This window comes from Enoplosus armatus, chromosome 18, assembly GCF_043641665.1.
Source record: "Enoplosus armatus isolate fEnoArm2 chromosome 18, fEnoArm2.hap1, whole genome shotgun sequence".
In the NCBI taxonomy this organism is placed as follows: domain Eukaryota; kingdom Metazoa; phylum Chordata; class Actinopteri; order Centrarchiformes; family Enoplosidae; genus Enoplosus; species Enoplosus armatus.
Window position 1 is genome coordinate 12,426,634 of NC_092197.1, and position 12,854 is coordinate 12,439,487.

Here is a 12,854-nt window from a genome sequence, read left to right on the forward strand (position 1 = left end):
GGGGTGTGTGTATATTCTTCTAAAACATATGAAGAGGACGTGACTGAAGAGAAGAGAAGCACCAAATCGCCTGATCAGCGAGGACTTTGTGTTTTCAATAATACTCCGGTGCTCGAAGAGGGATGTTCTGCCAGATTTAAGAGAGCCGAAAGATCCAAAGATTCAAAGACGGGAGTAGGGACATTGTTATGGAAGGGGTGCGGTCAAAATATAGAACGGTAGAAGAAGAGAAAATGTGCTTTGTCATCGATGTTTTGCCTGTTGTTTGCAGTAGCTGTCATCAGAGGTCGTAGCAGCATGAATGAGCATCATCAACCACAAGCAGAGCACTGTGCCTTACTGTGAGTTCACCTCCCAGATTCACAGGCCCTGGCCCACACATAGTGTCCCATATGGTTCCCTATGTTGGACTTCTACCTTCACTGTTTCCATTCAGCTTCTATCTACCATAATCTCATTTGTCTGTCTCCAAGTTCCCCGTCCCCGCCTGGCAAAGCTGGCTAAAATCTTGGGAGCCCATATTTTATTCTGAAAATCATCTGCTAAGAGTCCATAGAAGTCCAGCGACTGACGCCTTCATCCTGCCCGGTGCAGGAAGAGTTCGCGTTCATGTCTCAATGGGCAAGAGTCCGCATTTGGCGAGGCTGCTGTCGTAGTGTTTTCCAGGACTGTATCCTCCGTACGTCCTTTCCTTTGAGTCTCTTCTGGTCTTTACTTAGTCCAAACTGTAACCTTAATTTGTCTTCTAGTTGTCTTATTCGTTTGTTTCTTGGGTTGTCTTATAGATGGTGTTCGCCCAAGTTTCCATTTGCTCAGCACCTTTTTACTTTAAGCCTTTCATCATCTTTCTGCCAAGCACCCCCAATCCTTTCTATTATTAATCCATCTCTAGCCTCTTCCCTCTGTCTCTCTATCTGTCCATGGCCCTCCGTTTGAACCTCGCTGTCTCCGTCAGGTACCGAGCCTCACCCTCTGCCATGTCTGCTTCACCTTGCTGTGGTCATGTTGATTCAGACAATGGTATAAACAGTATACAGCATACATTTCAGATCGTTCCTAATTGGAGTTTGTTTAGTGTTTGATGAAGGGATTTTTTTATCCACTCTTGAGATTGTTCAGGAGGTCTGGTGACGTAAAGCTCCAACTATACACTCAAAACTGTTTTCAAACATCTTTTGCTGATGTGTGCTATGTGTAGTCTGCCCTGTGACTTTTTTTGTCTTACCTTTTGCAACTGACCACATCCTACAGTCACCTGCAGTACAGCCAGGCTGGCCGCTGCCAACAGTGCTTGTGTAACGAGTCATTTGAAGACTGGCTGTAGTGTGGAGGACGTATTATTCTTCATGAGTTTTATTGTGGCAATGCTTAGGCTACTTTATTTTCCGCAGACTGATTCTCAATATGTTGAGACGGCTTTTTGTAGTTCTCTGACCTCTCACCTATCATTTCCCTTGTTTGGGGGGGAAAAAGACCCACAAAGCTGTTGGGATTCATCCCTGCTTCTTCTGTGGTCTTGGTTCTCTCTCACATGTATTTATTCTTTAATGATGAGTGTGAAATGTTCTCATGAATGTCTGAAAAAGCAAATGAGTGACCAATGATGATGATGATGATGATGATGATGTTGTAAAGTGAAGTGTGATTTACGTATCTAAGGGAACACAGTTTGGCTGTTATGATGCTTGTGACTGAGGGGTTGCACCTGTCAACCCTGACTGAGCAGCCACACAGCAGAGCACTCTGAATAAGATGTTTCCATTTTCACTTTTTTTAAAAAAAAAAGAGTTTAAATTATTCTTTTTGAAGGAACTGTTAATTATACTTTGATTGTTTCACTGCTACATGTGTTTGCTTTTCTTTTCTTTGCCTGAAACCATAGCTTTGTGTGTTTGGTATAAAAAAAAACAAAAAAACAGGATTCATGCATGAGTGTACGACAATCGAATGGCAGTTGTTTTTTTTTCTACCTTTTTTTATAAAAGGCACCAGGAACCAGCCAGGGAACAACCTTTTCTGGATCACAGTGGTTGTAGATGTCGACCAGGAGCCAATCTGTCACTTCCCAGCTACCAAATATTGTTTTGAAAAGATTAAGTCAGGTGTAAAAGCTAAAACAGCTGAAGGCTGCAGGTAGTTTGACCAGAGGGGGGCGCTGTGTACTCACCAACAGTTCAGAAAAGGGAGAGAAGTTTCTATGCGGTCATTTTATCATGCAGTCTTTGGATGACTAATAAAAGAATCTACTGACTGCAACTTAAACTATTGTAGATGACATTTATTGGTGAAAATGAAACCTTACATGAAATAGAGAGACCACTTTCCTCTGTCCTCTGCATATTTTTTACATTATTATTTGACTGATTAAACCGATTTAATGCCAGCCCCCCAAATACACTCCATGCTGATTGAGGTGAATACAAGCTTATTCAATCTGAGCTCCAAAGTGAACATTTTGTGAGAAAGCCGCAGAGGCATCGAACTGTTTACCAGCTCCTCCTGAGGCCAGTCAAGATAATCAACGTCTCTGATTGTAAAGCCCTGTGTAAAATGACAAGTGACCTCTAAGATTATAGTTAAGTCTGTGATTATGTGGAGATCTTTACACACCAGGCAGGCCGTACTGTAGATCAGAAACCCTGGCTGAAGAATTGTTTCATAACATTTCTGTGTCTCTGCTCTCACTGTCCCTCATGCCTCTGATCAACATCTCTCACTCTGCTTTTTGCACTTTTTGTTTGTCTGTTTTTTCCCCTGCTGTGGTCCTCAGGAACATCAAGCAATGCCAGAGAAGGAAACAAGTTTGTACTCGTCTGCCTCTGTGCGAGTGTGTGTGAATGTTTTTTTTTTTTGTTTTTTTTAAATCATTTTATTTTCTTGTCTCATTGCACAGGCAGCAGCTCTCAGCTTGTGCAGAGTGAGTAGGGGAGGTCTGTGAGGTGTGCTGTGTGTGTGAGACACACACACTGATGTCCTCTTGTCCACTGAAGGCTATAGCTGTATACATCATGCATTTCAAGAAAATGAGATAAAAGCAGTGCTGCAAATGGAAAATCATTATTAATAAAAACTATTTAAATTGTTCACTTGGGCTCTGATTGTTTACCGCTTTCTTGTGATAGAGTAGATTTTATAGTTCGATTGAAAAACATTTAAAAACATGCTGGCGATATCACAACAGTTTTAACACTAACAGCACGGCCGTTTGACCTAAAACGTTTATTTCAATCTACCAAACATTCGGTGAAGTAGTTCACTTTGGGTCACACTCGGATGGTTTCCCGTAAGACAACTTCCAGGTACAATTTTAAATGTTACATTTGTCTAAATGCATTTGGTTCATAAAATCTATGACTGGCATTAGACACAAAGTATGAATGGCTCCTTTAGGCAGTCTAACAACCAAATTATTCTCTCTGATTTACATACAGTAGGATCTGGTCTAATTTCAACAAGTCTCTAATTTTCACATACATATATTTAATTTACTACTGTGTCAAATCGAGGAGAAAAAGAATTGCACACCCAATATTTCTTATGCAGGTGCACCAGAGAGGAGCTCACTGTCTTGTATAAAAGGAGATTTTTGCACATTTATTAAATCAAACAAATCTTTCGGTCCTTACAGATCTTCAGAGTATGATGTCATGAAGATAATCTTCTACTCTTCTAAAGATTTTAGAGGAAACAGAAATTGAATTAGACCCTCGACACCTCTAAGGGACTCAACGGTTGAGTTCTTGTATCCTCCACAACATCGATCATATGTTCTGTATACTCATTTACTTGCTGTTGGCCGCATCCCACAGCATCCATCACAGCCTCGGCCCTAATTTTAGCAATGTCAAGAAACTCAGCTGACCTCAGAAATACACATTAGATCTTAAAGCTCCTACCTTCCTGACCTTCTGTTTTTTTAGCTTTACCTTAAACTGTGAACTTGTTTGTAAATGCCCTTTCGATGTAATTTATCTTTGCTCATTTGTGCTTTTTGGGACAACAAAGCCAAGACTGACCTGTGGACCTGTCAAGGCAGAAATACCGAAACAGAGGAAAGTGGAGCTGGAGGTTGAAACGGAGTTTCAAAATGAACCCGTTAGACTTTTACAGAAAGGTATGACAGGTTTATCTTGTCGTGACATGAGTTATAGTTATGAATAACATTTCGTAGTGCAGTTGTGCAAACTTGTCTTGATTTACATGCAATTATGAACCCTCACTTCAAGCCAAGAGTTATGACAGTATTCCTCTTAGCAGTGGTGGAAAAGTACTGCTCTTAAGTACAAATTTGAAGTACTTGTACTTTACTTGAGGATTTCTATTTATACTTCTACTTCATTATGTTTATCTAACAGCAATAGTTCTGAGATTACACATATAAAAGATATGATGAACTTAAACATACTAAAATATGATGCATTGTTTTAGATTAAACAACCCAACAATACATACAATACAATAGATCCAACTTGACCGAGTACAACATTAAAGTACCACTTACATATTAATGCATCAATAATAATGATCCTATAATATAATAATGTGACAGCATAATGAATATGTTTGATACTTAAAGTACATGTTGTTGTGAATACTTTTTATACTTGCAATTGAGTATTTCTATAGTGTGGTTTTGCTACACTTTGTCCACCACTAAATGTCTCTGAACCCCAGTATTAGGTCTCAGATCCCTTTAAGCTTCTCCTTCTTGTTGGTGACAAAGTCTTGTGAAACCAGTGCGTCTGTGCTTGTGAGGACAGCACATGAGCTTCAGCTGATGCCAAGAGACCACACACACGATGTGTTCATGTGTGCATGAAGTGAAGTCTAAGTCTGGGTTGTTTTGGAGCCACACATCTTCAACACTTGGCCACTGTTCTCTGATCCCCAGCGATGATTGGCTGACAACCAGGTGGGTGGATCAGGAGAAAGACAAACATTGCCACAGGCTTTGCCACTCTGTACCTGTCTGTTGGCTGCCTCCACTTCACTTCAGGCTCGGGACCAGATACCCTCTCTCAACCTTTCAGTCCATCCACCCTCGCCGCTTCCTTTTCTCCACGCAGCCATGAGGACCACTGGGGTTGCTGTTGTCATGGTGATGATGTGCGTGATGATGGCGCAAGCGGATGTGAAGCCGCAAAGAGATTTCAACCTGCAGAGGGTAAGATAGAGACACACACATACACACATTCAGCTTTTTATAATGTTTGTTTTTAAGAATTAATGTATTGGAATCAGTTTGATTTGTTAAGTTAAGGAGGTTCTGATCTATTTGTTGTTCATTTGTTGTCTGTCAAGTGACTCCATTGGTGAAGGAACAAGTGGTGAAGTGTGTTTCTGACTTAGGCTACCTTTGGGGACACATTTCAGACTTAATTGTCCAATTGGGGACAAAAGGTGTGTCCCAGATTGGACAAAAAGCTGAATTTTGGATCAGTGGTTAAGGTTAGGGTTAGGGTAAGTCTCCAGGAAATGAATGTAAGTCTATGTAATCTCCCAAAAAGTGACCTAAGTAAACGTGTGTGTGTGTGTGTGTGTGTAGGTGTGTGTTTGTAAATGTCTACGTAAGAGTGAGAGTGTCTTTTGTTGAGACAGAGTGAGAACAAGTCCATATGTGAGTGTGTGACCATGAATAAAACTGTGTGTGTGTGTGTGTGTGTGTGTGTGTGTGTGTGTGTGTGTAGTCAAAGTTTGAGAACAGCTACTCAGCTGTTGACAAACAGTTATGGGTTTAAATCTCACCTCAGCACAAATTGTTAGGATTAATACATTTGTGAATCCTTATTGCCCTGGTTGCCTCTCACACACGAGAGGTTGAGAGAGGTCAGTTTGACATTTCCCATGGTAAATAAATCATGAGAAGTGTCTTAAAAAAAGAGGATCTTCATTTGTTTCCTGTGGCCGATTAGATGGTTCACTGGATTTATCCCTGAAGTATTTTTAAAGATCCCTACGGTGGGATTGTTCCATATTTATCAAAACGTCAGTTACTTGCCAACCTGGTGTTGTTTAATGTAAAATATAGGACAGCACCCACAAAACTATCACTATGATTTCCTCTTTTTCTTCTCCCCACAATCCCCATGTCTATTTTTTGTCTAAAGAAAAAAGCAGCTCAAAGAAAATGCAGCAGCATTCACATTCATTCCCTCTATCCAGCCAGATTCTTAATGATCTGTGCACAGATATGAGGAAATGCTGTGGTGAGCAGTGGCATTTGCAACATGGTACAAATACAGCTCACTTGTTTTCCCACTGGGGCCACTCATGCTAAATATGTAGACACTAAAAATACATGTATACATAAAAAAAATAGCCACAAAATGGCGCATGTTCCTTAAATAAAGACAGAAATTTTTTTTTTTGTATGTCTATGTTTGGCTATGTTTGGTGACTAATGGTGGCTTGATGACTGAGAAAACATTAAAGGATAAGTCTGGTGTTATTCTATATTTTTCTTATAAAGGGGCAACATGTTCCTTCATTATGATAAACGTCAATCCCACATACGCCTTCCTGCTTCCTTAAATACTCACTTATGCCCCAAATCCACAGCTGAAAATAGACCACAAACGCTATTTACTCGTGTTTGGGTAGCCTTAGCTAAAAACTACAATGTCCAGCTATTTTAGAGAAATTACTGCACCTTTTGTTTTAAAAAAAAAGAAAATATATTCTGTATATGTGACCTGTTTTTAAAGAAGTATGTCTTCAGTAGGAACCAATGGGCTTTGCGCTGCGAGCCACAAACAAGGTGGGGAAGTCAGAAAGTGCTGAGAGACCGACTTTGTGCATTGTGGTTTGGGTGTTTTCCTGGGATGTGTTGACGATGAGGAAATTATAGAATATTGCCAGCTTTCTCTTTTAAATTTTTACAGCATCAGACATTTTGACTTGTCAGAACACAGAAAACACAGGTGTAACCTGTACTAACCATCAGTTATACACAGGTGTAAACAGGTTAGCACTTTAAGTAAAGAATAAACACTCAGGAACTTAAGATCGTTGATATATAAATGTCATTTTGTGTGCCTGTGTGTGTGTGTGTGTGTGTGTGTGTGTGTGTGTGTGTGTGTGTGTGTCTGTGTGTTTAGTTTGCAGGGAAATGGTACCGGGTGGGCCTGGCCTATGACTCTCCAGCTTTTGCCATCTACAGAGATAAAGTGAAGGCCTCCATGGGCATGATCACACCACTGCCTAACGGCAATGTTAACCTCACAATGTGGGACGCCACGTGAGTCTGTGTGGCAAATACAGTACCGTACATGATTGTGTCAAGAAGAACAGAAGCAATAGAGGGACGTGAAGTTTAGAAACGACACACTGTGTTTCCTCTGTGTGCTTCAGGCCTTTAGGTTGTCAGAGTAAGGTGTACCAATATGAGAAGACCTCCGTACCTGGACAGTTCACCTACTTCAGCACACGTAAGTCTCTGCTCACATCTAATCTGACTCATCACCTTCCCCAGAGAGAAGGGAAATGATGTTTAGTAAGCTCTGTGACTTTTTTTCCATGAAAATGTAAATATTTGACTGGCACTCACTGAGAGCACGCAGTAGTAGGACATAATTAAAATCTGGATCTGCCACAGTATGAGCAAACAACCACAACGAGCACACAGATAGAAGCCACAGCGCCCAGGAAAGACATGTGACAAATACTTCAGCCAGGACACTCACGTCAAGGCTTTAACAATTCATTGCAGCAATAAGCATTTCAGTTTGCCTGTGTGGCTCTACTCATGTGATGCTCTGAAACAAATCTGAGCTAACTTGACACACTTGACTGTTATATATTATTATTATTTTTGGCTTGTTCCTCTTTTCTACACAAAAAGAAGAATCAATCAAGCATGTTTTTAGAGTGTTGATTTTGTTTTTGTGATGCACTATGTGTGTATGCATTTTAATGCTTCTTATTTGTGTTTGTTTTGAATTAATGTCTGCTTTTAAAACTAAATCTCCAGCACTTTGAGATTTTCCTTGTAATAAAAAGGTTGTAACAAATAACATTTAATATAATTGCTGAATATTTTGTATTTGTGCTGCATTTAACATTATAGACGGCTATTGACACAATTTAGAAGTCCTGTCTTATTATTGTTATATATTATTCTTTCATGTTTTCTTTTCTTTTTTTTTTGTTGTCATTTTGCAGGACATACATGAACCGTCGTTCATATAGAGTATGTTTTTAAAACAGTTGCCTTTGGTACACCCAGTTTTTTCCGTCTCGTGTAGGTTTTCTTTTTACAGATTTGATTAGTTACATTACAATGTCACTCACATGGATTTCCATTCGTTCTCATATTTCTCCGGTTGAGTTAATATTCAACACTGAATGCCATGAAGTCTTTGTCCCTCACGTCTGTGTTGTGTCTTCTGTCAGGCCATAACATGGTGAAGGACATCACAGTGGTGGACACAAACTACAATGAATACGCTTTGGTTCTCAAACACAAGGTTTTTAACAGAGAGTACACACAGGTGGCGCTTTACGGTGAGGCACCCACATACACAAATATATATATATATATATATATATTACATCACATGTAAACATGTTAGCTGCAGAGGCATCACACATCGCATGTGTTGTCCATCTATATGTGTCTCTGTACTTGTTTGCAGGTCGCTCTCAAACGATCAGGTCTGATGTAACTCAGAGGTTTACAGCCTTTGCTTTGTCCCGGGGTTTCCCCAGAGAGTCTATTCTGACTCCACCTCCAGCAGGTAAAGACAGGGGAACACATACATATCTGCACATATACAGTACACACACACAAATGATGGGGAGAATTAAATGTTTCCTAATTCTTGTCTATATGTTTTCTGGCCAACAGTTAATTGCCCACCTTCAGGATCTGGACGTTAGTAAGTCTTTGTCTTTTTCTTTTTCAAAAAATGTGAAAACCAGGGGAGTTGCTTATACATACGGGTGTGTGAGTGACACATCTTCAGTGTACATTGGTTTCTGTTTCTTCCTGTAGGTTCTCTGATTCACCTGAGATGATTGTGGCAGCATATTCTGATGTGCAGCTCCAGCTCTGTGTTCTCCGCTCCAGCATTTACTATGAAGTACAGCAAAGAACTCTCTCTCTGCAAACATCATCATTCTGACTACAATGATGATAAATAGCAAATATTGCTGATGAAATGTATACACCATCCTCTGTTATGCAATGTTTTACATTATTTTCATAGTTCTGCTGTGCTGACATAGTTAAATAAACAATATTAACCTCGAGGCTATTTAAATCATTTCTTTTTTCCCCCTAATTACCAAACAGCAAATAAAACCTTTACAAAAAAGGCTTCTTGTTGTGGTAGCTGGTTTTTTCCTTTTATCAAATAGTTTATATGAAATCTTTGTATTCAATTCTGAGTTTTAACCTCCTGAATATGATCAGTTGGGCTGTTTCACCGTGTTGACATAGTCAAATAAACAATATTAACATTAAAGTGCATGCTTGAGTTTGTGCGTGTGTATAATGTACATGTAATGTAGGGGCATCACTACACATCAATGTGTTTCTGCTGTGAACCAGACCTCTTAGCCCTCTAAAGTGTACTATGTAACATAATATAATGCACAAATCATGATCAGGATACTGTGAGGTTATTTATCTTTAAATTAGGTTAAAACCACTACGTGTAGAATTAGGAAAATATTGACTTTGGTGTCCCCTGAGATAGTTTCTTAAAAGACACTGAGCCTTTTCCCCACTTATTATCAGCTGCAACATTCTGACATGTATTGATTGGTTGTTTGTTTTACCTTCAAATTCTGAAGTCCAGTGATTCGTTGCTGATTATATGGACCAACAAACACACAATCACATGGACACACAGACGGATAAAGAGACAATAAGAACTTTGCTTGTTTAGTTTTGAAGTTTTTTTTGTAGTGTTGTAGTGGGAGGGAATTTACAAAACCCAAATAAATAGCGTTTCAGTTTGACCCAGAGAGGCTGACGGGATGCAGAGAGCGGTGAGTCCGGTGTCTCTGCTGGTCCTGTGGTTGGCCTGGACCCTGCAGACGGTCCCTGTGCTACCAGGGCCTCTTATCCTCACACAGGAGAACTTTGATCTGGGCCGGGTGAGTGGCTGAAATACAGGTGTTATTATTTTATTTATACATGACAAATATATCATACTTTCTTCTTTCCCTGTGAGACCCCTTTGTGTCCCTTTTAATAACCACTGAACTAATTCAACTGGGGAAGTAAATGACCACTAACACTACTGCAACTGTCTTTTGTAAAATGAAATATGAAAGTATTACGTTGTATTACAGGTTCTAAGATTGCTGTCATGGCTGCGCATATGCAAATGCTTTGCTGTACAGTAAATCTGTGTCTCTTGCAGTTCATGGGGAAGTGGTATGAGGCAGCAGTGGTTTCTACTTGTCCTCACTACGCGCAGCGCAAGAGGGGAAACCCAGTCATTGTTGCAATGGAGCTGCAACATGTTGCCTCTGAGGACAACTTCACAATGACGGTTGCTAGTTTCAGGTCAGACTTAGATGCATCAGTTTAGTTACATTCAGTGTAACCTGTGCTGTGTTTACATGTGTGTGTGTGGGTGTGTGTGCCTGCATGTAGGAATGGCTCGTGTAAGCAGACGTCCACAGTTTATGGTCTGACCAACACTCCGGGACGATTCTTCTACCATGTTGCAAGTACGTTTCCGTTTGATCTAATTTGAACATTCTGTCCATACCTTTCACACCACCTCAACAAGGTTTTTGTAGTGTTAAACTAAAAACCAGTAGGCTTATTACATCCACCACCACCACCACCACTATGTGTTTACAAATCCAGCATGCAATGCATTGTGAAAACTTTCCTTTTTACAGGGCTCGGAGCAGATGTTGATTCCTTCGTGGTTGATACCAACTATGATGAGTATGCAATGATGGTCCTGCTGAGCACAGAGAAACCATCAGGAAATAAAACCACCATAGTCAAGCTTCATAGTGAGTGACAATTTTCAAATCTATCAATATGTTCATTTGTTGTACTTTTTGTACGGATGTTTGCAAAACGTGTTGATTTTCATTCTATGTCTGGATCAGTCTGTGCCATGGTAATCCTGTCTTCTCCAGGTCGAACTGTGAATGTGAGGGCTGCTGTGCTGGAAAACTTCAAGACACTGGTCAGGCAACATGAAATGAGTGACGACACTATTATCATGAATCAGAACAAAGGTACACATACATTCAGGAAAAGCACAGGTGTAACAAATTACAAAAAGAAATGAATGCATTCCATGAGTGTGTGCCACTGAGCCTGCATTCACAATAAGTATGAAAATTTGCAACAAGAATTACATTTTCTTTGGCTTTTTTTTTTAACACAAGGAGACAAATGTTGTTAGAAACCCCCTCTCCATCTTACTGTCTTCCCAGGTGAGTGTGTTCCAGGTGAGCAGGCGACGAAGCCCGTCACCACTCAGCCTCAGGTACGTGCTTCACACTGTGATGTGCTGAAATAACATTTGCATACCGAAACCAAGGATCGGTATTTGTATGACAATAGATCAGTCACCAGTTGTGGTTACTGTGTATGTCATTCAGATTTTGGTTCCCAAGAGGTCAAAAATAAATGTGATGCCACCTGTGATTCCTGCAAAAGACACTGCTAATATTTGACCAGGTGAGAGGACAAGTGATCATATAAACACAATAATGAGTGTTTAGTTTGCATTTATAATTTGTCTTTGGTTTAGAAAATAATCCCACTCATTATAAATTGACTTGGGCTCCCACAGATCACTTATAGTAGCACACAGGAACAAAAGTGTAGAATTGTTCCTATATATTCAATGTCATGAGCATTTTATTCTATTTTTTATCAGATGTAAAAAAAAAAAATAAAAAAAAAACATATGACACATATTGTATTTCTGTCCAGTTTTAGTATATTAATGAAGTTTGTTTACTGTTACAGGGTGAGGGATCGTGTAATAACTGAAGAGGAGGATCATCACACAAACACCAGACTCTCATGTTGTCACACTATAAATGCATTGACTGAACATTTTCCTGAATGGATAAAACAACACTGTTTTGTTAGTACTGTATGAATACTACTATATCACTATTTTATTATGGTGAAAGGCAAGGCGGTATGTCAAAAGTGATTTGTAATGTAGGAGTTTTTTAGTGTTTATCTAAGAGTATTTGACTTTTCAGAGTACACATGGAAAGCCATGATATACTGTATATCTTATACTGCATGTTTGTCTGAACCTCTAATTTTTCAAACATAAAATAGAGACAAAAAAAGTTGGGTTAGAAGAAATGCACAAATGTGGAGTCCTAAGGGGCTGACTTCATAAAGCCATTAAGGAATCTATAGCTTTTCATAGTTACTACTTTATTGCTTATCAGGGACCAATAGGAATTTCAATTTCATCTCCCCATTATGACAGGGGAGCAATATTTATTATTTTTTATATATATTGGTTAAAGGCAACATCCTAACTCCAAATAATATATGGTCATTGATTATCTGTGCTTTAATTAATCATGGCAGGAACTCTGCTGTGGGTCCTTCTAATACAGAATGATGACAAACTGATGACAGCAATAGCTGAGGGCAGCCTTGATAAATATACATTATCATTTAAGTATAGATCCAGAAGACACCAGCTTTGTAAAATCACTCAGGCACTCAGTTGTTGAGAGGATTCCTGTTCTTTCCTGTCAAAAAAAAACTGTGCATATATAAAGATATACACAGTACAGGATGATAGTAATAATAATAACAATAATAATAATAATAATAATAATAATAATCATGTTACTCATTAGTCTCTCACATCCTGACATGTATTGATTTGTTGATG

At 39.3% G+C, this 12,854-nt stretch overlaps 1 protein-coding gene and 1 pseudogene across 1 annotated transcript; both read left to right on the plus strand.

The window, feature by feature from the left end:
• Positions 1–4,978: 4,978 nt before the first annotated feature.
• On the plus strand, positions 4,979–9,416 carry ptgdsa (prostaglandin D2 synthase a). Its single transcript, XM_070924849.1, has 7 exons — positions 4,979–5,164; positions 7,098–7,237; positions 7,351–7,427; positions 8,392–8,502; positions 8,634–8,735; positions 8,846–8,876; positions 8,993–9,416. Coding segments are annotated over exons 1-7 (558 nt in total). The 5' UTR covers positions 4,979–5,068; the 3' UTR covers positions 8,994–9,416.
• A 565-nt stretch (positions 9,417–9,981) lies between these two features.
• LOC139301321 (protein AMBP-like) lies at positions 9,982–12,052 on the plus strand (annotated as a pseudogene).
• The last annotated feature ends 802 nt before the right edge of the window (positions 12,053–12,854 follow it).

Excerpts from the sequence above, each read along its gene's own strand:
- ptgdsa (XM_070924849.1), top strand. The coding sequence starts at position 5,069 with ATGAGGACCACTGGGGTTGCTGTTGTCATGGTGATGATGTGCGTGATG. Across the intron at positions 8,503-8,633 it reads CACACAGGTGGCGCTTTACG|GTCGCTCTCAAACGATCAGG; the intron begins GTGAGGCACCCA and ends ACTTGTTTGCAG. Across the intron at positions 8,736-8,845 it reads TCTGACTCCACCTCCAGCAG|TTAATTGCCCACCTTCAGGA; the intron begins GTAAAGACAGGG and ends TCTGGCCAACAG.